The following is a 20,754-nucleotide window of genomic DNA, read 5'->3' on the forward strand; positions in this document are numbered from 1 at the left end:
ACTGAGCAAATGCAAATATTTGGACATCGATACGGTTTTTAACGTACGCGGACACAGAGTAAATAAATGAAACTGAAAATGGTTGATTTTTCAGAAGAAAAAAAATCACTTGAGAGATGGATTTCGTGGCAATCTGAAAGGGAAATTAATTTGGCGCTCGCATAGTGAACAACCGCTTATCTCATGATTGCAATAATGTAAATATTCCATTATTGTCGTCACTAAATATCAATAACAATTAATTCATTTTCGATCGAATTGTCAATTTGAGCAAAACGTAAAATAAAACAGTTGCTAAGACAATTTCTTATTAAAGAAACACCGTGGTTTACAGCGAGAACGTTTTCCTTTTTTTTTGTTTTACTTGCGTATGTGTACGCATTTACTTTCTTTTTTTTTTAATGAATGTAATTGTTGTCATTAACTTTGTGTTAATACGTATGTGCGATAATATTCATATGCAGAATGCAGCCCATTGAAACACATAAAATAAATGACGTCACGCACGTCTGCGCACATTGGAGTGTCCGGCTCAGAATTCAAACTTCTAAATTCAAGTGACAGCAGGAGCGTCTGTGGCGCGCGTGGTGTGATATTAATCACGCACTAGAACGCGCACGCACACACGCACACACGCACACACACACACACACACACACACGCACACACACGCACACACACAGACACACACACACACACACACACACACACGTGGAACTCCAAAACAAGGTGTTGTTACTGCGCGTTGGCCATTTGACTATACTGTATGTCCTACTATTAGGAGGAATGGGATGTAAAACCGTCTGGCCGAGTCTGACAGCAGCACTCAATTACCCCCCCCCCCCCCTAAATAATTAGAAATAAAAATGAATGGATAAATAAACACATCACAAGCAAAACACATAAATCAATAAAGATAAACGTCCTACATGCCGTTCCCTTATTTTATGTTGCATTTCATTTACCCTGGGGCATTCTAAAGATAGGCCTGCATAGTTTTAAGTCCCGTCAACACATGTAATTTCTAATTATGAAATAACCAGTGCAGTTGTACATTATAGGGCCACTTTACGCAACGCAATATTCATGTCTGAAGTTGCAGGAGCTTTGGCTGCCGAACTCCATTTCCACGGGACGTAGGCCTACATCTGAAGGCATGTGGGCCTGTGCAACACGGTGCTCCATGTCTTTTCGGACCGTCTTATGTAAATCCATGTCAAAATTGAAGAAGGACTTCAACCAAACGTTGACCCGCGCGAAGAGAGGGTCAGGCCTGCTTCATAACAAGGCCTGCACACGCCCCTGCAGAGCCCAGCGTGAGAAATAGTGAGAAACCAGGCGTGACTTTAACTCACATGAAATTACAATTTATTAAACAAACAAGGCAACTCCTTCAAATAACTTTTTCAACAAATGAAGATTTTTTTTTTTTTTTGAAATAGTACTGCGATATACACGTTCCTTATCCCTTTATAATGGAACATATTTTTTTTGGACAATTAAGGAAATTGAATTTAGAAACACTTTTTTTGGTGTTTGGTCCATAATATCCGGCTACAGTTTAGAAATAAATTACTATATGCAATTTACACGTCATCATATGTCCATGAAAACTGACAAATCCTTAATTACACAAAGGCCACAAAAGCAAGAAGAGACTTACGTGTCATTTGCAGTAACACTGTTCTTTATAAACCAAGATCAAGTCTTTTTGTCTCTGGTTGTTCAGAGCATTCTGTCTCATGTTAGTCCAAGGTGAAGGCACTTGGGAGAGAAAGTTGCTGGATTTCTTTTTTGGAAACAGTCACATACCGTGGAAACACAGCCACCTTTGGTCAAAACTTGCTGCAGTCGTATACGAAAGCTCCCGAAGTGCGATAGATGGACTGGCTGGACGGAAAGGACATCTGACAGCTGTTATTCCCATTCACAGGTGAGTTATTTAAGCCAATTCTCTGGGATTCGAACATCTCCCGCACGGAGTGGAAGTTCTGGTGCTGCTGGGTCGGGTAGGCTGCGCCCAGGTGGCCCAGGTCCCCGGCCTGGTTCAGGTACCATGAGGGCAGCCTCCCTTGGTGGGGATGGTGGCCGTCGTGTCCGGGGTTTAGATTGCCGTGGGTGAGAGAGGGCGAGGTGGTGGTGATGGAGTAATCTGGCAGCGTTTCGTCGACGGTGGTGCTGGGTGCGAGGTGGCTGGACCTGTCCCCTGCGTAAAGACTCATGGCTTGCATGTTGCAGTGGTAGGTCGCGTTGGAGGTAGTGGAAATGGAGTTTTGGTTGCAGGGCGGACTATAAACAGACGTCTGGTTTGGGGAATAGTTCAAGGACAATGACGGTGTTATACCTGTCCGGCTGGAGGATATGAGGCTCGGGACGAGCTCGGTGGCACCTTGGGGAGACCCCCGGAGGGAGGTCATGATGTTGTCCACGCTGAAGCCCTGCGTCGCGGCCTGGCCGTGGTGTTGGTGGTGCTCGGAGCTCTCCATGCCGATGGACCGGTTGGAAGGGATGCTGTGGGGGCTTCCGCTGGACATGCTGCTGCTGCTATCCGGGCTCTCTATTTTGGGCACGGCGCTCAAGGAGGGCGAGTCGGCCTGGGGCGGTGTCACGTTGCCGTTCTCCGTCTTGATGTCCTGGATCCTCACCGGCTGGGAGCCCTGCACCGGCTGCTCCGCCTCCCGACCCTGCGGCCTCGACGGCGGGTCCTTCTGCAGCCGGTCCTCCTTCTCCTTCAGCGCGTCCTTCTTCTTGAACCGCCGCCTCCGCCTCAAGAAGCTCCCGTTTTCGAACATGTTGTACGAGTCCGGGTCCAGGGTCCAGTAGCTGCCCTTGCCGGGCTTCTTGTCGTCGCGGGGCACCTTGACGAAACACTCGTTGAGGGACAGGTTGTGTCGGATGCTGTTCTGCCAGCCCTGCTTGTTGTCCCGGTAGAAGGGGAACCTCTCCATGATGAACTGGTAAATCCCATTCAGGGTCACCTTCTTGTCGGGAGAGTTCTGGATGGCCATGGTGATGAGCGCGATGTAGCTGTACGGAGGCTTGACCATATCCTTGGGCTGCGGCTGCGGGGTGTACGGTCCGTACGCCCGCGCCATGCTGGCGGGGTACTGGTCGTGCGCGGCGTGGGAGTACATGTTCATGGGCGCCGGCATGCCGGTGTACCCGCCACCCGCGGCCGCCCGGTAGTAGCTGGGGTCGCTGCTGATGTACGGCACGACACCCATGGAGTTGGGGCTGGACACGGAGTAGCGCGCCTGCATGGCTCCTTCGTGATCCGCTGGAACAACCTCTCCAAATTACGCGGCCGGAGAACTCCACTTTCGCCCGGCGTCAAAACCGCCGTTCCTCTGCGCTCGCTTTAAAACAAAAAAAACAAAAAAAAAAATACAAAAGTATGTATCTCGACGAAAAAAAAAGTTCAGGCGGTTCCCATCTCTCGGTTCGGGAGCGCGTACGGAGGAAATCTCTGCGCCTTGGGCATCCGTCACCACACCGAGCTGGACGTTTGCGCAGTTAAATTCTTTCCTCCCTTTTGCTGGCGGTGAAGCGCCTCCCCGAACTTCCCCGCTCGTCCAATGGGGAGGCCGGGCAGCGGCGGGACAGCAGAGATGGAAGAAACTTCTGGCCACACACAGGGCTCCAGAAAACCCAGGGGAGGTGTTGGGAACTCCCCACTACGCGCCAGGACTCCAGGGTTTGAGAGCCGCTCCGAGTCGCAGATTATGGCCTTTGTACAGATTTAGACCTATATAAAGTAGTAGGTTATGGGGATAGAAACCAACACGTTATCCAATTTTATATTTTAAATAATTTGAGGCGGGGGGGGGGGGGGGGGGGTTCATTTTTTTTGTGTGGCACGTTTATTTCAAGGGAGAATTACATCATGAATAACAAATAATAATGTCACCATGATCAGATATACGCCTAGACATCACCTTCGCCCCTAAAAGTATGAACTAGTAATCCCAGGAACCCCTCGGCTCGTCTCAAAACGAGTCAATTAAAGAGCACCGCCGGGTCTAATCACATTTTTCCTTTAAATTTAGTGAGGCGACAGCGCGACGTCCGAACAAAAAAAAAAGACGCAACAAATCAACAACATGCGACGGATCTGTGGGAGTTCAAAGTGGGCCCGAGCGACGTGCGACCTCATTACCAGTGGGATTACGAGAGTTTTGGGCTGAGGAAGAGCAATGGTGTGACTTTCTTTAGCCCGGAGACGTGAAAAGAGCAGCAACCAAATGGGATCGCGCTCCCCTTTTTCATTCGAATGCCCCAGTCTCTACTCGACCGTTATACCAACTGAAAATAATTGAATATAGGCATGCGATTAAATCGTATTGGCACCAATTCTAAATGCGCAATTGAAACATTGAACGTGTGAATTTCTGCGTATGTTGCATTAATTTTAGCACACGGATTAAAAAATATATATCCCGGCGTAAAAGTGAATATAGGCCTACAGCCATAATTATATCGCAGCCACATCTAATGTGGAATTCCTTGCGATAAAAGCGATATCAAATGGATCAAATATTTACTTTTTGCCTGTAAATGATTCGTAGGTGTGGAGGTGAATTTGGGAAAAGGGCTACGGTCAAAGCGAGTTGCGTGAAATTGTAAATGGTCTTTTTTTTTTTTTTTTTGGAGGCGAAGTGAGGGTCACAATATCGCAGTAATCCCCTGCAGGTCGTCCTAATGAAATGACCGTGCACTGGTTTCTCCTTACACGGACCAGTTCATGAACCCTACCGCCGCCCCGGGCTGTTTACCCACTTCCCCAACCAGTCTGCCCACTGGGCCTCCTCCTCCTCCTCCTCATTATTATTATTATTATTATTATTATTATTATTATTATTATTATTATTATTATTATTATTAATAATAAAAAAATAAATAATCCATCCATCAAATTTTAATTTTTAATTTACTGTTATTTGATCTTATTTCTTATCCCTTTCTTTACTTTTTTTTTTCCGGCGGTGACAGAATTCCCTCACGGAGATTAATAAAGCTTTATCGTCTCTTATCTTATCTGATCTCACATTTTGCGAAATAATTTCCTTTCAATCAAGTTGTGGCCCCACCAAACGTTATTATTACAGGATCCGATTGTTCATTCATTTCATTTTGTTTGTATTGAGGAATAAAACGCCCCAGAAGAATCGACTAATAAACCGCACATAACTATGATAATAATAACACACACAGAATATAATACAAAACATGTGTTGAATATTATGTTATGTGAAAGACAATTCATTTATTGGCCTAAATCTTAATGTTGATGTACAAGTTCTGAAAGGTGAGTATTTCTCCAACATGTATTTCCATCATTTTCTTAATTACTTTACAATACAAAATATAGGCAGCAAAGAGAAAGATATGATGAATAATCATCATCATGTAACAGTGATAGATAGATAGATAGATAGATAGATAGATAGATAGATAGATAGATAGATAGATAGATAGATAGATAGATAGATAGATAGATAGATAGATAGATAGATAGATAGATAGATAGATAGATAGATCATATCGTTGAAAATTGTGATTTTTGAATTAAAAGCAGAAACGGATATACAGGTAAAAAGAGAGAGAGAGAGAAAAAGAGAGGTACAGAGGGAGAGGGGGAGAGAGAGAGGGAAGAGAGAGAAAAAGAAAGGGAATGAAAGAGAGAGAGGGAGGGAGGGAGGGAGCGAGAGAGAGAGAGAGAGAGAGAGAGAGAGAGGGCGAGAGAGAGAGAGAGAGAGAGAGAGAGAGAGGGCGAGAGAGAGAGAGAGAGAGAGAGAGAGAGGGCGAGAAAGAGACTACATTTGGTCTAAATGAGTTTGGCTCCCCCCTCAGGACTAGATATCATAGAATTACGTCTCACTAATCGAACCCTCTAATACCTGTGAGTGCTTGTGCTCTTTGGTGTGGCGCAAAACACCCTGTTACATGTGAATAAGCCTCGTGTCTCCATTGTGAGGAACAGTTTTCATTTGCACTGTGCTCTGTGCGCATTTGGGAGTGTCAGGAAGCCCTTTTAGGGATCAGCTATTGACTCGATCATTAGAAAGACACTGCTGTCACCGTGCGGTTCACTTTGGTACTGCATCCATTTCATGGACAACCGCATTGTTCAGAAGCATAACCTTGATTCAAGATTAGTAGTAGTAGTGGTAGCAGTAGTAGTAGTAGTAGGTAGTAGTAGTAAATGCAGTAGCAGTAGCAGTACTAGTGGTAGTAGTAGTAGTAGTAGTAGATTTAGCAATAGTAGTAGTAGTAGTAGTAGTAGTAGTAGTCGTAGTAGTGGCAATAGTAGAAGTAACTGTAGCAATAGTGGTAGCATTAGAGGTCGTAGTAGCAGAAGTAGAAGTAGTAGTAGTAGTAGTCGTAGTAACAGTTGCGGTAGCAGTGGTAGTAGTAGTAGTAGTAGCAGTCGTAGTAGTAATTGTGGCAGGAGTGGTAGCAGTAGTATTGGTAGTCATAGTAGTAGATTTAGCAGTAGTAGTAGCAGTAATAGTTGTAGTAGTAGTAGTATGTGGTGTGGGAATGGTGTGGTTTTAGCAGTTACACCTGTCCTGGATCTAGGTATTTGGGGCCCAGGATCAGAGTGGCTGCATACCTGTTGCTTATTGGTTGGTCTAATGAGCAACAGGTAAAACTCCCATCCCCACACACACTCAGGAGAGGAGCCTTTGTCATGTCACAGCTTCATCTGCTCCTGGGCTTATTCCAAGTAGCCCACTCACTACAATAAACTGTGTCTGAAACGCCATCGTCTATGTCTCTGTAGTCCCTGAAAACATCACTTGGATGGCATGTGGTAGGCTTAATTGCCACGTAGTAGTAGTAGTAGTAGTGGTATTATGTGTGGCAGGAGCAGTAGCAGTAGTAGTGGTAGAAGTAGTAGTAGATTTAGCAGTAGTAGTAGTAGTAGTATGAATAATAGCAGTAGTAGTAGTAGTATCAGCAGCAGGAGTAGTAGTAGTAGTTGTAGTTGTGCTAGTGGGAGAAGTAGTAGTAGCGGTAGTAGTTGTAACTGTAGCAGTAATAGTAACTGTAGTAGTAGCGGTGGTATGGTAGCAGTAGTAGTAGCAGCAGTAGTAGCAGTAGTAGTTGTAGTAGTAGCTTTAGCAGTAGTAGTAGCAGGAGTAGTAGCAGGAGTAGTAGCAGTAGTAGTAGTAACTGTAGCAGTAATGTTGGCAGTAGTAGTAGCTTTATTAGTAGTAGTAGTAGTCATAGTAGTAGTAGTAGTAGTTTCAGCAGTAGCAGTAGCAGCAGTAGTAGTAGTAGCAGTAGTAGTAGTAGTAGTACTAGAAGTAGCTTTGGCAGTAGCAGTATTAGCAGTAGCAGTAGCAGTAGAAGTAGTAGTATTAGTAGTACTAGTAGTAGCAGTGGTAACAGCAGCGATACAAGTAGTAGCTTTAGCAGTAGCAGTAGTAGTAGTAATAGTAGCAGTAGTAGTAATAGCAGCAGTAGTAGTAGCAGTAGTAGTAGTAGTAGTAGCTTTAGCAGTAGCAGTAACAGTAGTAGTAGTAGTAGTAGTAGTTGTTGTAGTAGTAGTAGTATATTTAGCAGTTGTAGTAGCAGTAGTAGTAATAGTAGCAGAAGTAGTAGCAGTAGCAGATGTAGTAGTCACTGTAGCAGAAGCGGTAGTGTGGTTGTTTATTATTAACGCCAACATGAAAATAAACTAATTACATGTTATACTAAACCACCAATATTCAGGGAACATGTATTAAAAGGGAAGTGATGAAATAACAGCAAGAACTTAAGTCTTCTACAGAAACACGCCCAAACAGAACATCAGCCAAAGAAAAAAGAAAAGAAGGGTCGATTTTGGGTGTATAAGAAAATTCAAAAGATCGGTTAGTTTGTCGGTTTCCCAGGGCCACTCAAAGTTTATTGCTGTACTTGATGCTCAGATACAAATTAAAACTTTTCGCATCAGATTATTCTGGTTCCAGTGTTATTTCATCCAAGTTTTTTGAGGCCAGAAAAGATAGAATCGTCATCCAGAGATCCAGACTTTTGAATAGCCCAGGTCTGGACATTTTTGGTCACAACAGTAGCAGAAGTAGTAGTAATAGTAGTAGTAGTAGTAGTAGTAGTGGTGGTAGTAGTAGTAGTAGAAGTAGCAGTAGCAGTAGTAGTAGTATTAGTAGTAGTAGTAGCAGTAGCAGTAGCAGCAGTAGAAGTAGTGGTAGTAGTAGTAGTAGTAGTAGTAGTAGTAGTAGTAGTAGTAGTAGTAGTAGCAGTAGCAGTAGTAGTAGGAGTAGCTTTATCAGTAGTGGTTGTAGTAGCAGTAGTAGAAGTAGTAGTAGTAGTAGTAGTAGTAGTAGTAGTAGCAGTAGCAGTAGCAGCAGTAGAAGTAGTGGTAGTAGTAGTAGTAGTAGTAGTAGTAGTAGTAGCAGTAGCAGTAGTAGTAGGAGTAGCTTTATCAGTAGTGGTTGTAGTAGCAGTAGTAGAAGTAGTAGTAGTAGTAGTAGTAGTAGTAGTAGTAGTAGTAGTAGTAGAAGTTTTAGCAGTAACAGTAGCAGCAGCAGTAGTGTCGTGACCAAAACGATCCAGACCTGGGCCGTTGAAAAGTCTGGATCTCTGGATGATGTTTCCATTTATTCTGGCCTCAAAAAACTTGGAAAAACAAACACTGGAACCGAACAAAGTCTGATACGAAAAAGGTTTATTGTGTATCTAAGTGTCAAGTGCAGCAATACACAATGAGAGGGGCTCACTGTGAGGTGCCCCACTAACTAACCAATCTTTTGGACTTCCATATATACCCAAGAAGATCTCTTCTCCAATTACATGTTCTGCCCCTTTCAACGCCGGGAACTAATCATGGTCTTGTTACTAGGGATTTCTTCCCTGCTCCTTTCAGCACAGGAAACCAATCATAATGTTGGGAGTGTGTCCTAGGGAACCAATCACAGTCTTGTGGGGTGTGAACCAATCACAGTGTTGTTACTGGGCAGCTTCTCCGTTTGGAGGTGGTTCCTAAAGAACCAATTATAGTCTTTGTGGGGTGTGAACCAATCACATTCCTGTTACCAGGTAGCTTCTCTGTTTTTGGGGTGGTTTCCAAAGAACCAATCACAGTCTTTGTGCGGTGTGAACCAATCACAGTCCTGTTACCAGGCAGCTGCTCCTTTCCTGGAAGAGAGTTTTTTTCACGGTTCCTGGAACATCCACCCATCCCACCATATATGGGCACATGAACTTGGCCTGTTTCTTTCTTTCAACTGCATTTGACTGGTATTCTATTTGGGCCTGTTTTTGTAGAAGACTTAAGTCATTTCTGTTATATAATTACTTACCTTTTTGGGCTTTGTTTTTAATACATGAATACTGGTGGTTTAGTATAACATGTAATCAGTTTATTTTCATGTGGGGGTTCATAATTAACCACAACAGTAGTAGTCGTAGTAGTATTAGTAGTAGTAGTAGTAGTAGTAGTAGTAGTAGTAGTAGTATTAACAGCAGCAGTAGAAGTGGTAGTAGTCGTAGTAGTAGAAGTAGTAGTAGTAGTAGTATTAGTAGTAGTAGTTGTAGTGGTAGTGGTAGTGGTAGTGGTAGTAGTAGTAGTAATTGTAGTAGTAGTAGTAGCAGCAGTAGTAGTAAAAGTATCGGTAGTAATAGTAGTAGTAGAAGTCAAAGTAGTAGTAGTAGTAGTAGTAGTAGTAGTAGCAGTAGCAGTAGAAGTACTAGTATTAGTAGTAGTAGTAGTAGTAATAGTCGTACTAGTAGTAGCTTTAGCAGTAGCAGTAGTAGCAGTAGCAGTAGAAATATTATTAGAAGTAACAGCGGCTGTACAAGTAGCAGTAGAAGTAGTTGCAGTAGTTGCAGTGGCAGTGGTAGTAGTAGCAGCAGTAGCAGTAACAGTAGCAGTAGTAATAGTAGTTGTAGTAGCTTCAGCAGTAGCAGTAGTAGCAATAGCAGTAGCAATAGTAGTAGTAGTAGTAGTAGTCGTCCTCGCTTTAGAAGTAGTTGTAGCAGCAGAAGTAGAAGTGTTACATTATATTTGCTACAATACTGTATTATTGTATGACCATATAATCAAACACAGTTGTGTACGCTATAATCTCTTTAACTTGAACGCACGTACTCTGCATACTCTGTATGCTCGTTACAATAGTCACCCTATCGCCCGTTACATTGTGACAAACACTTCCCATGTCATAATGTGAACCATGACTATAAGCTTCTGTGTGTCCTGAGTGTGTCTAGGACAGGGGTCTCAAACTTGCGGCCCGCGGGTCAATTGAAGCCCGCGGGACGATATTTTGTGGCCCCCTACTTGACATTAAAGTTTAGTGTTAGTGCGGCCCACGCGTTTTTCTCACACGCATATTTTTGCCGAGTCGTTGCCCTGGGTGTTTTATTTTATTTTTATCACTTATGGGCTACCATAGCTCAGGCTTGTGACAGCTTCCAGTGGTGTTTGTTGACAAGTTAGCCAACGCGCTAGTTACTTGGTTGAAACGTGATTCCGGAGTGACACTAAGTGGAAGGAAAATATATCCTGTCACCCAGTGCAAGGTACAGAGGACTGAGGAAGTGGGCGGACTCAACAAGAGTGATCAGTGACCTAATAAAGACATCATACTGTTGCAATAGGAAAGGGAAAATAAGTTGTACTTTTTTTTAAGAATACTTGAAACCCTTTCTTTGTGGAATACTTGATGCAGCCCAGCCTCACCCAGACTCTACCTTCAGCGGCCCCCAGGTAAGTTCAGTTTGAGACCCCTGGTCTAGGAGCTCGCCTCTGTGACGACCCGTGATCAAGAGCTACAGTAACTTGCGTCGGTCTCAATCTCGTTTAAATATCCAATAACCCGTAATTTAACGGTAACAGTAGCAGTAGTAGTTGTAGTAGTAGTAGCAGTAGCTTTAGCAGTAGCAGTAGTAGCATTAGAAGTAGTAGTATGAGTAGTAGTAGTAACATAAGCAGTACTAGTAGTAGTAGTAGCAGTAGCAGCAGTAGTAGTAGTAGTAGCAGTAGTAGAAGTAGCAGTAGTAGTAGTAGAAGAAGTAGTAGCAGTACAAGGAGTAGCAATATGACCCGTCAAGCGGTGACACGTTCATTTCATTTCATCCAATCCATATAGTCAACAGTTTCCACGTCATCATTTATCATCCCTACGTCACTAAATGGCTCGTGGTTGTTTTAAAGTGCAGTTAGGTGGACCAGCCACTAGGTGGCATTATAGATCCAGGGTGCATCCATTGGTCCAAAAACATCCTGGGACACGAGAAGTTGACGAGATAGTAATAAAGTTTGAACAGCAGCTTTAAATACATTGGATGTGTGAACGGAATGACGTGCTCGTGCTTGTTTCGTTGCTTGTGAAAGTTTAAATGATTCGGATGCAGAGGAAATATTTTGTGCAATTATTAAAAACAACATATGTTTTGTTAAGGCGCACATCCCGGCAGTTAAATCCACCTTTGAAGGTTTTACAACACGGAGCCCGACGTCTTTTTCCAGGCCCAAAAAGTTGCTTTTCATTCAACTTTCTACTGATCGCAGTTGAATTCACCTTTGGAAAATCTTGGAAATCCAAAAATGGAGGCTTAGCCGATAATAACAACACAGATACAACCTCACAGTGTCAGGAGTGGAAACACATGCGCTTTGTGTTTACATTTAAAATACAATTAAACATTTCTGCAGGTTTACAAAAATATTTTTATTTTTGAATGTAATTAAAACTGAAGCAACAAGAGTCAATAAAATATGTATACTATTCAAAGAATGTGTGATGTCAGTAATTCTTCAAGAAAGAAAGAAAGAAAAAGAATGAAAGACAATGAATCTATCTATCATGTACCTGTCTGTCTGTCTGTCTGTCTGTCTGTCTGTCTGTCTGTCTGTCTGTCTGTCTGTCTATCTATCTATCTATCAGGTCACCTCAATCTTATTAATGTGTTCATCCATGAATCCTGATGGAAGATTGAAGCTAAAATCGCTGTATATACGTATATATATATATATATATATATATATATATATATATATATATATATATATATACAGCGTTTTTAGCTTCAATCTTCAATATATATAATTGACTTACAGGGAGAGAATAAAAAGAATAAATCTCTTTATTGAATTGCTGCAAAACAAACAAAAAAAACAAGTGCATGAAAAAGAGATAATTATGACTAAATATGTTCATAATGTGCATAATGACGTTAAACCCTGTAAATAACCGGACAACCATCTTAAATGAGCAGTAAAAAGGATGTATTAGGTCCAGTGATGCCGGCAGTCCTCCTTAAAAAAAACCTGAAATTGTCCTCTTTTGTCGTCCTGTCTTCTGAGGGCCCTCCTCTCTCTATGACGTCACATCAGCCATGGCTTCACGTCCCGGCACATGTTGTGGCGCTCCCTCTGTGTCGTCACGTCAGACGTGGCTTCCCGTCCCGGCACATGTTGTGGCGCGCCCTCTGTGACGTCACATCAGACACGGCTTCACGTCCTGGTACATGTTGTGGTGGTGGTGGTGGTGGTGGTGGTGGTAGTAGGATCCACTGGGCCCCGCGTGGAAGGAGGAGAGTCCGCTCAGGTTCAACACCAAGTCCTTCCTGTCACGCACTGCGGCAGAGTGGCCCGAGTAGCGAGACAGGCCCACTGGGAAGACACAAAGACAGCAACGAAAAATGTCATTTTGCAATAATGGGAAAAAATAAATAAATGTTGCATGTCCTTGTTTTGTTTTGTGCTCCACTTTCGGAAGAAAAACAAAATGTACATCCATTGTCTCTGTAGTTTTCTATCATATGTATAAAACGATGTAGTTGTATAACCAGTACTGTACTGTATGTTGCATACTGTACAGCGAGTTACTGTATACTGTTCTGGGTTACTGCATACTGCGCTGTACTGCGGTTCTGTTCGGCGTTCCTGTATTGCTGTGTCGTACTGTTGTACACTGTACGGTCTATCTCCATACTCACTTAATTCACACGCACTTTACTGCACATATCTGTATACACAAACAGCCTGTCCCATAAACATAACTCTATTCCCTTCTATTTTCTATTATCTTTTTGACTCTTATTTTATTTTCATTTTATTTTATTTACATTATTCTATTCACGAACTGCATTACGTTTTAGGAATCAGTTCGTTTCCGTTTGTTTGCTCGGTAGGAATTAGGTTAGATATAATGTTTTTAGTAACCACTGCTGTGTTTAGTGACTATTGCGCATAATCTCCGGGTGCGTTGCAAAGACATTTCGCTGCGTATATGTATGAAAGTATGTATATGTATGTGACAAATAAACCCCTTGAATCTTGAATATCCAAAAACTTTTCCAGGGGATTAATTTAAAAGAATAATAAAGAATAACAAACACAACGAAAATAAAATTAGAACAAATAATAATGATCTTTATACTAATATAATAAAATAATAAAAATCGCATTAGATATACACAACTGGGGAAAAATTAATGCATATATAGAGTAACGATTAAAAACATAGACAGACAAACAAATACTAACATAACATAACAACTAAAATAATGACATATGCACCAATACGTTGTAAAGTATTTCTGGATTAAACTTTATGGAATAGATCGAGTAGTTTTATATTCTTTATTTTCCATTTTTTTTTGTGCTTTGTTTTCTATCAGATACCATGTACTGTAGACACAGGTTTTCAGCACACGTGTTCTTGTTTAAAAAGAAAATCTTAAATTATTTGTACATTCGCTTTGTTCATTTAAATATTGCATAATAAAAAGTGCGCATTGCTTGATCCCTACGCCTTCTCATAAAAACAACATCTGTTTTAGGTAATCAATGCACAGGGTCCACGTCACACCAACGCTCCAATATGAATTCAACGAAATACAACAATATACCTGACATTTCAGAGGCATCTCGCCCGTTGTGGTGCAGATAGCTTTGGTCCAGGGAGTACGGGGACATCCCCGAATGCAAAGCGGAGGATGTGGGGTTATTTGACCCTATGGCTTGGGGTGTGATGTATGGAGGCACGGCGGGGGGCGTCCAGCTGCCATAAGGAGACTGACCGTCCAGAGAGGGCACCATCCCCGGGGGGGACTGCGCGGGGCTGCCGCTGCTGTCCGGGCAGTAGTCCTGGTTAGAAGGTGCCTGACACGCGGCCGCCATGTACGAGCCAGGGTTCGGGGCCGCGTGGGGGACGTGATGCGAGGGGCCCGGCGCGGTGCTCCCCATAAAATCCAGATTATAACCGGTCGCATGGCAAGGCAACGACCCGGACGCCGCTTGGAAATCGAAGTTGTGCGGCAGCATCGACGGACTGAAACCCATCCCGTTCACCATCCGGTACATGGGCTTCAGAGCCTGGCACTTCCTGCGAAAGCCACGGGGTCTGCGGCGAAACGAGCCCTCCTCGAACATGAACTCGCTGCCGGGGTCGATGGTCCAGTAGTGGCCCTTGCCGGGTCTGCCCAGGCCCTTGGGCAGCTTGATGAAGCACTCGTTCAGGGACAGGTTGTGCCGGACCGAGTTCTTCCAGCCCTGGTAGGAGCCCCTGAAGAAGGGGAACCGGGCCTGGAGGAAGTGGTAGATCTCGCTGAGGGTGAGCCTCTTGGTCGGGGAGCTCTGGATGGCCATCACGATGAGGGCGATGTAGGAGTAGGGGGGCTTCTCGGGTCTTCTCAGACCGGAGCCCCCCTTCCTCCCTTTGGCCGAGCTGGACGGACTCTCCGGCTCCATCCCTGGATGTGCGCTTATCGGGTCTGTAGGAGTAGGAAGGTCCAGGTGGGAGCTCTCAGACGCCATGGTCAGGGAACTCCTCGTATTCAAAGTGGTCCTTGCACGAGATATATCAACTTGTATTCGGAGATTTTCTTTAGATTCCAGAGCGCAATAGGTGGAGTAGGGAGGCCAACGACCCGCTGCGATTCATTTTCCCTTCATTCCTCGTCCACCCCCCGTCTTTCTTCATAGCTGCCAGTAATCCCACCAGAAGAGGGGAAATAATAACAATGCTTCTCCACTTGGCTTGCGCATATCGACTCTGCAAAGCAAAAAAAAAAATAAATAATAATAATAATAATGAACCCAACTCGACCACCTATCAATTGATAAATCTCCCTCTCCCTCTCTCTAGCCCCGAAATCCCTCCAAGGAATCCCTCCAAGAGCTGCAGACCTCCTCCCTCCCTCCCCGTCTGGCCAGGGTCCAGAGCTGGAGACCAGCGCCGGACACAGCCGTGGAATCTCCTCCCACCACCCACCGTATAAAAAAAACAAAAAAAACAACTCCATCCAAATGTACCCGGCGCACCAATATCTGCACATCGCTATATGTCTCTGGATAGTCTGCAATTATAACAGAACGCAGTTTGCGCAGTGGGTCCAGTCGAAGGACGGTGGCAAGGTGCAGAAAGGTTGTAGTGAGCACGGTTTTTTGGGGGTTTTTTTTGCGTCTGCTGACAATAAAACTGTTCCGAGGGGATGCGTCCGTCACGCCACACTCAGTTTGCACTTTACCACGTGAAGCCCGGATGAGTCCCTTGATACACGAGGTTTGGAGTGAAGGTTTGAATTTATAACAAGGGACCGACGGTTCCTAATGATCTAAAATTGGTGCAAACTGAAAAACATTTGTTTGTAGCCTACTCCATATCTATATTAAGGCCATTTCGTGTGATAAAGCATTTTCAATAATAATAATAATAATAATAATAATAATAATAATAATAATAATAAAAATGATAACAATAATAACAATAATAACAACAACAATAATAATAATAACAATAAAAATAACAAAAACAATAAAAGTAACAATAAATAAATAGCAATATTAAAAATAATAAATAATAATATATAGTATTAATAATATATAGCAATAACACTAATAATCATAATATTGAAAGAGCGCTAATTTGCTCATTGTAAATATAGGCTGAATGAGACGCAATGATTAATTAATTGGTGTCTTCACTCCACAGGCAGGAAAGGGAATCGTGATATAATTGTAGGATAATGCATTTGAGTCAAATAAAAGGCTAACATCCTCAGAGTAAACAAGACGAAAAACGTAGTTTTATTATATATATTTTTTGTCTGTATTAATCATATTTATTTTATTTTGTTTTTCTTTCGAGATTCACATTCGCATTGTACTGCGCATGTTTAATAAAATGGGCAAAGGTTTTGTAGCTGCAGACTGAACATATAAATGAGCTGAATGCCCGTTTATCCGCTGGTGAGAGAGGTAGAGTAACAAATAAAGCTTTGTTCTGTTTATTCATCCATACACCACTGCTGCCACTAACAACAACAACAACAACAACAACAACAACAACAACAACAATAATAATAATAATAATAATAATAATAATAATAATAATAATAATAATAGAGAGTTGTCCAATATCCAGTGATAAAGCGCAGGAGAGTTATAAAATAGAGATAGATAGATAGACAGACAGACAGACAGACAGACAGACAGACAGACAGACAGACAGACAGACAGACAGACAGACAGACAGACAGATAGATAGATAGATAGATAGATAGATAGATAGATAGATAGATAGATAGATAGATAGATAGATAGATAGATAGATAGATAGATAGATAGATAGATAGATTGATAGATTGATTGATTGATTGATTGATTGATTGATTGATTCAGTTGAAATGCAAATTTCAATGTATGGAATTGTGTATTGTAATGCTGAAAGGCTATAAAAAAGGAAACATTGGTCATTCAAGTAAATGTTTATTACACTGTTGAAAATGTGAAAAGCAAATGAAGCAAATCAGACAAACTGCAGTTTCGAACCCTTTGTCAAATTGCAAAAACAAATCAACAGTGTTTGCACAAACATTAAATAAAGCAAATAGTAAATGATAAATGTCCAGTTCAGTAACGCACTGATGGCCCCGAAGCTCTTGACCAAAGATGTATCAAAAAAAAAAATCCTCATTTGAATGCAAATTGTGATTTTGTCTGCATCACAAAAATACAAAAAACATAAATATTTCGAATTTTAAATCACGCAGCACGATGGTGTGGTCGGATAGATGGGTGGTTCTCAACATGGGTTCCGGGACCCCAGTGGTCCCTTCTAGAGGTTCCATGGTGGGTCCCCAGAAAAAAAACAACGTTATTTCATTTACAAAACGTGAGCACCATTAGAGAATGTACAGTAATGACTGTTTTGATCGTAGTTTCACTGTTACCTCCTAAGCATATGAATTTATGGAAGTTCTCTGATTCGGTCCCAGTGACAGAATGCTAATACGTATCAAATTGGGGGTCCTTGATATGATGGATAAAAGTTGATATAGACAACACGTTCAACTGTGTCCTGAAATACAACAGAAAGTGCAAACTTTAACGTTTCTTGACCCCATAATCAATCTCTACAGATCCATCATCACAAATGGAGAGCCATCATCTTTAGAGAGGTGTGCGGGTCCACCATGAATGGTGGTTTCAGGGTAGTGCGCGTTGAATCCACTGCTGGGTCTGCAGATAATTCCTGGTGCGCCAAGTGTACTTTGGCACCGTAGGAGCGCAACGTTTGCGCACTTGAATCCATATAGAATCCTGACGGAGGCACCGCGTAGCACGGCCACTGTCCGGGGAAACCGCACGTCTCCCTCTTGAAAGGCTTGCTGAGGATCGTGTCTATGGCAAAAGAACTCGTAAACTTAACACACGGTTCCCTTCTTCGGTCCTGAACGCACGGAGCGGCGTCGTGCGCCTCCTCTCCATCTCTGGAGAGCTGTGCGTCGCCGCAGAACTTCGCGATGCGCTTTCTGCGCCTGCGGAACACTCCGTCCGCAAAGGTGTACTCACTTTGCGGGTTGAGCATCCAGTAGTTGTCCTTGCCCCAGGGTCTCGACGGGTCCCGCAGCACCTTGAGGAAGCAGTCGTTCAGGGACAGGTTGTGGCGCACCGAGTTCCTCCAGCCGGTGTAGCTGCCCCTGAAGAAGGGGAACTTCCCCATCAGGTAGTCGTTGATCTCCGACAGGGTCAGCCGCCCCGTTGAGGATTCCCGGATGGCCATGGCGATCAAGGCGATGTATGAGTAAGGGGGCTTGGCTCTCCGGGTGTAGGGCTTGGTCCCTTTGGTGTCCGCAGGTGGACGAGGGCTGTAGGACACATAATCCCCGTCGGAGCCCAGCTCCTCCTCACCGAACAGGGGGGAGGAACCATTGCACATCTCCAGAGGTTTCTTGTCAAGCTGGCTTCGACAGAGCACTTCCAGTTTCATGCTTTCCACTGCTTCGTATATTGCACAGATCTAAGTTTTACACCGGTGTCACTGGAGTCCCGGAGCTGAGTTCAACCTCTGGTGTCATACCTGCAGCAGCAAGGCAGTCTCACCTTTACGGCCCCTCTCCAGAGCTTTTTATAGCACCTCACCTCAAGACCAAGCCCACAAGGTGGGGCCATGTTATTCCAAAGGCTGCTTCTTCATCTTCAACATATTCCATGATCCTTGTGTTTTTATTGGACAAGGCACGCAGGGCGCAATAGCCCTCCCTTCACCCTCCTCATCCATCCACCAGTTTGTTGCATTTTTTGTTACCACACCTGTGACATTTGATCCTAAAACACCCGAGGACTGTTTCACCTGAGACAAGCAGGTGGCGTAGCTTTCCTTGGCATTCTGACGGGCTCAGAGCCTATGAGCTTCCTGTTATTGTGCAAGGCTGACGTTCCCATTGGATTCAAATTCCCAATTCCAATGCCATTAAAACGATTTCATAGACTGTAAACACAGAGTGAACTCGTGTCCTCAGTAAACCACACTTTATTTCTTGACCCGGGTAAAGTGTTGTTCTTATTATCTTATGTATTGCCAGTCTGCAGAAGAAAAAAAAAAGAAAAAAAAGAAAAAAAAAAAAAATATATATATATATATATATATATATATATTTAAAATGTCTTTCTCAATGTCAAATGTATGTTGTATGGGCTTTATTTTGAAATGGTTCAATGACAGGAAATCTGTCATCTGGTATATCACTTTAACAATAAACCAACGGCAACGTTACAACCTACTTAGAACCCATTATGGCTGTTTATCTTAAAACTGAATGAACCTCCCCTCCTTTTCTCGAGCTTTAGATTGTTGAGTGTGACAGGTTTACTACTGGGATACTGGAATAGTCACTCCAGACCTGGGGTTTTCAGACATGTTAAGAACTGACAAAGTTACAGTGATAAAGACAAGATAACACTTTATTAATCCCCACAGGGACGTTCACAACAGCTTAGTACTGACTTAACAACAGGATTCTGGAGGATATTCAAAAAAATAAACAAACCTGTTCACATGTAAAGTTGGAATTATGTATAATTTACAGTAGCATAAATAATAGATTTGTGACATACTTCCTCTTTCTCTTTTAAGTTTTTTCTTGCATTGCATTGTATTGCCCATTGGACCCAATGATGAATAATAAACAGTTTTCGGATGAAGTGACATCACTGCCATCATTCTCATTCAGAACTCAAAAAGGCAGTTGGGGCTATCCAGTCACCCCCTCCGTCTCTTTCTCCCCCTCTCTTTTTTCCCTGTACTGTATATGTATGTACTGTATATCAAACGCCAATCCGTGGCTCTGCTCCGGTGCCACTCCTCAATTCAGAATCTCTGCTATGTTTTTTTGCGTACAAATGTGAACTATTCTCCTCCCACGCGCTCCGCCGGGTTCACCTGGCAGTCATGTGAACCTACTAAACCCATCACATCACACTGGATCACATTACACGTTACTTTATCACCTTACTGCACCACTTTACAAGTTACTTTATCACTACACTGGATCATATTACAAGTTACTTTATCAGCTTACTGGACCACTTTACAAGTTACTTTATCACTACACTGGATCACATTACAAGTTACTTGATCGCTACACTGAAACACGTTACAAGTTACTGTATCACTTTGGATCACATTACAAGTTACTGATCACTTTGGATCACATTACAAGTTACTGTATCACTTTGGATCACATTACAAGTTACTTTATCACTACACTGCATGACTTAACAAATGACTTTATCACTGCACTGGATCACATTACAAGTTACTTTATCACCTTACTGGATCACGTTACTAGTTACTGCATCTCTTCTGATTAAAAAGCGTTGTAATTTCGCTCACCACATCACATGCTTATCACTTATCAGTGAAATGAAGAAGTCAGTTAACTACAGTAGTGGAAGAAGTACTTTTTTTTACATTTTCTCCCTTGAACTTGTGTTGTTCTTTAACTCAAAAGCTCCTTTTACCTCAGTTAAAGTACAAATGGCTCTGAGACAAATTTTCTCTCGGAAAAGTGAGAGTAGTAAATTAGGTCTTTGAGCACTTGCTCTTAAATGTAGTTAAAGTATTAAAAGTAAAAGTACTTGATACCCTGATATAACAGTCTATGATAGAGTATAAAGTATCCACTTTACCTTTATCTGCAAATGATTTTCATGCATATCATGATTACATTTTACAAAAAAAGTATAACCTTAAGTAATACAACTTCTTTGCTTTGAAATGCGGAGTAAAAGTCGAAAGTCTCTGAAACTGAAAATACTTATGTCAGTGCAGATAACAAAGTACTTATGTATACTTACTTTCCACCACTGACTGTCAGATGCTCAACTACTAGAATTGAGCTTTAATTTACAAAGCCATTTCTGGATACCAGTCCTAACATGTAGGATGTGTGTGTGTGTGTGTGTGTGTGTGTGTGTGTGTGTGTGTGTGTGTGTGTGTGTGTGTGTGTGTG

General features: G+C 42.6%; 3 protein-coding genes across 3 annotated transcripts; all 3 read right to left on the bottom strand.

The window, feature by feature from the left end:
- Nucleotides 1–1,476: 1,476 nt before the first annotated feature.
- On the bottom strand, nucleotides 1,477–3,348 carry foxc1a (forkhead box C1a). Its single transcript, XM_080011069.1, has one exon. It carries the CDS (start codon nucleotides 3,258–3,260, stop codon nucleotides 1,836–1,838), a length of 1,425 nt encoding a protein of 474 aa, XP_079867195.1. The 5' UTR covers nucleotides 3,261–3,348; the 3' UTR covers nucleotides 1,477–1,835.
- Nucleotides 3,349–12,449: 9,101 nt separating this feature from the next.
- On the bottom strand, nucleotides 12,450–14,773 carry foxf2a (forkhead box F2a; the record flags this gene model as incomplete). Its single annotated transcript, XM_080010383.1, has 2 exons — nucleotides 12,450–12,625; nucleotides 13,867–14,773. The coding sequence occupies 2 exons, from the start codon at nucleotides 14,771–14,773 to the stop codon at nucleotides 12,450–12,452; spliced, it is 1,083 nt and encodes a 360-aa protein (XP_079866509.1).
- A 1,937-nt stretch (nucleotides 14,774–16,710) lies between these two features.
- On the bottom strand, nucleotides 16,711–18,311 carry LOC307238535 (forkhead box protein Q1-like). The gene has a single exon (XM_080011569.1). The coding sequence runs from the start codon at nucleotides 18,228–18,230 to the stop codon at nucleotides 17,388–17,390; it is 843 nt and encodes a 280-aa protein (XP_079867695.1). The 5' UTR covers nucleotides 18,231–18,311; the 3' UTR covers nucleotides 16,711–17,387.
- Between the last annotated feature and the right edge of the window lie 2,443 nt (nucleotides 18,312–20,754).

Source organism: Zeus faber (genome assembly GCF_960531495.2).
Source record: "Zeus faber genome assembly, chromosome: 12".
Lineage (NCBI taxonomy): Eukaryota > Metazoa > Chordata > Actinopteri > Zeiformes > Zeidae > Zeus > Zeus faber.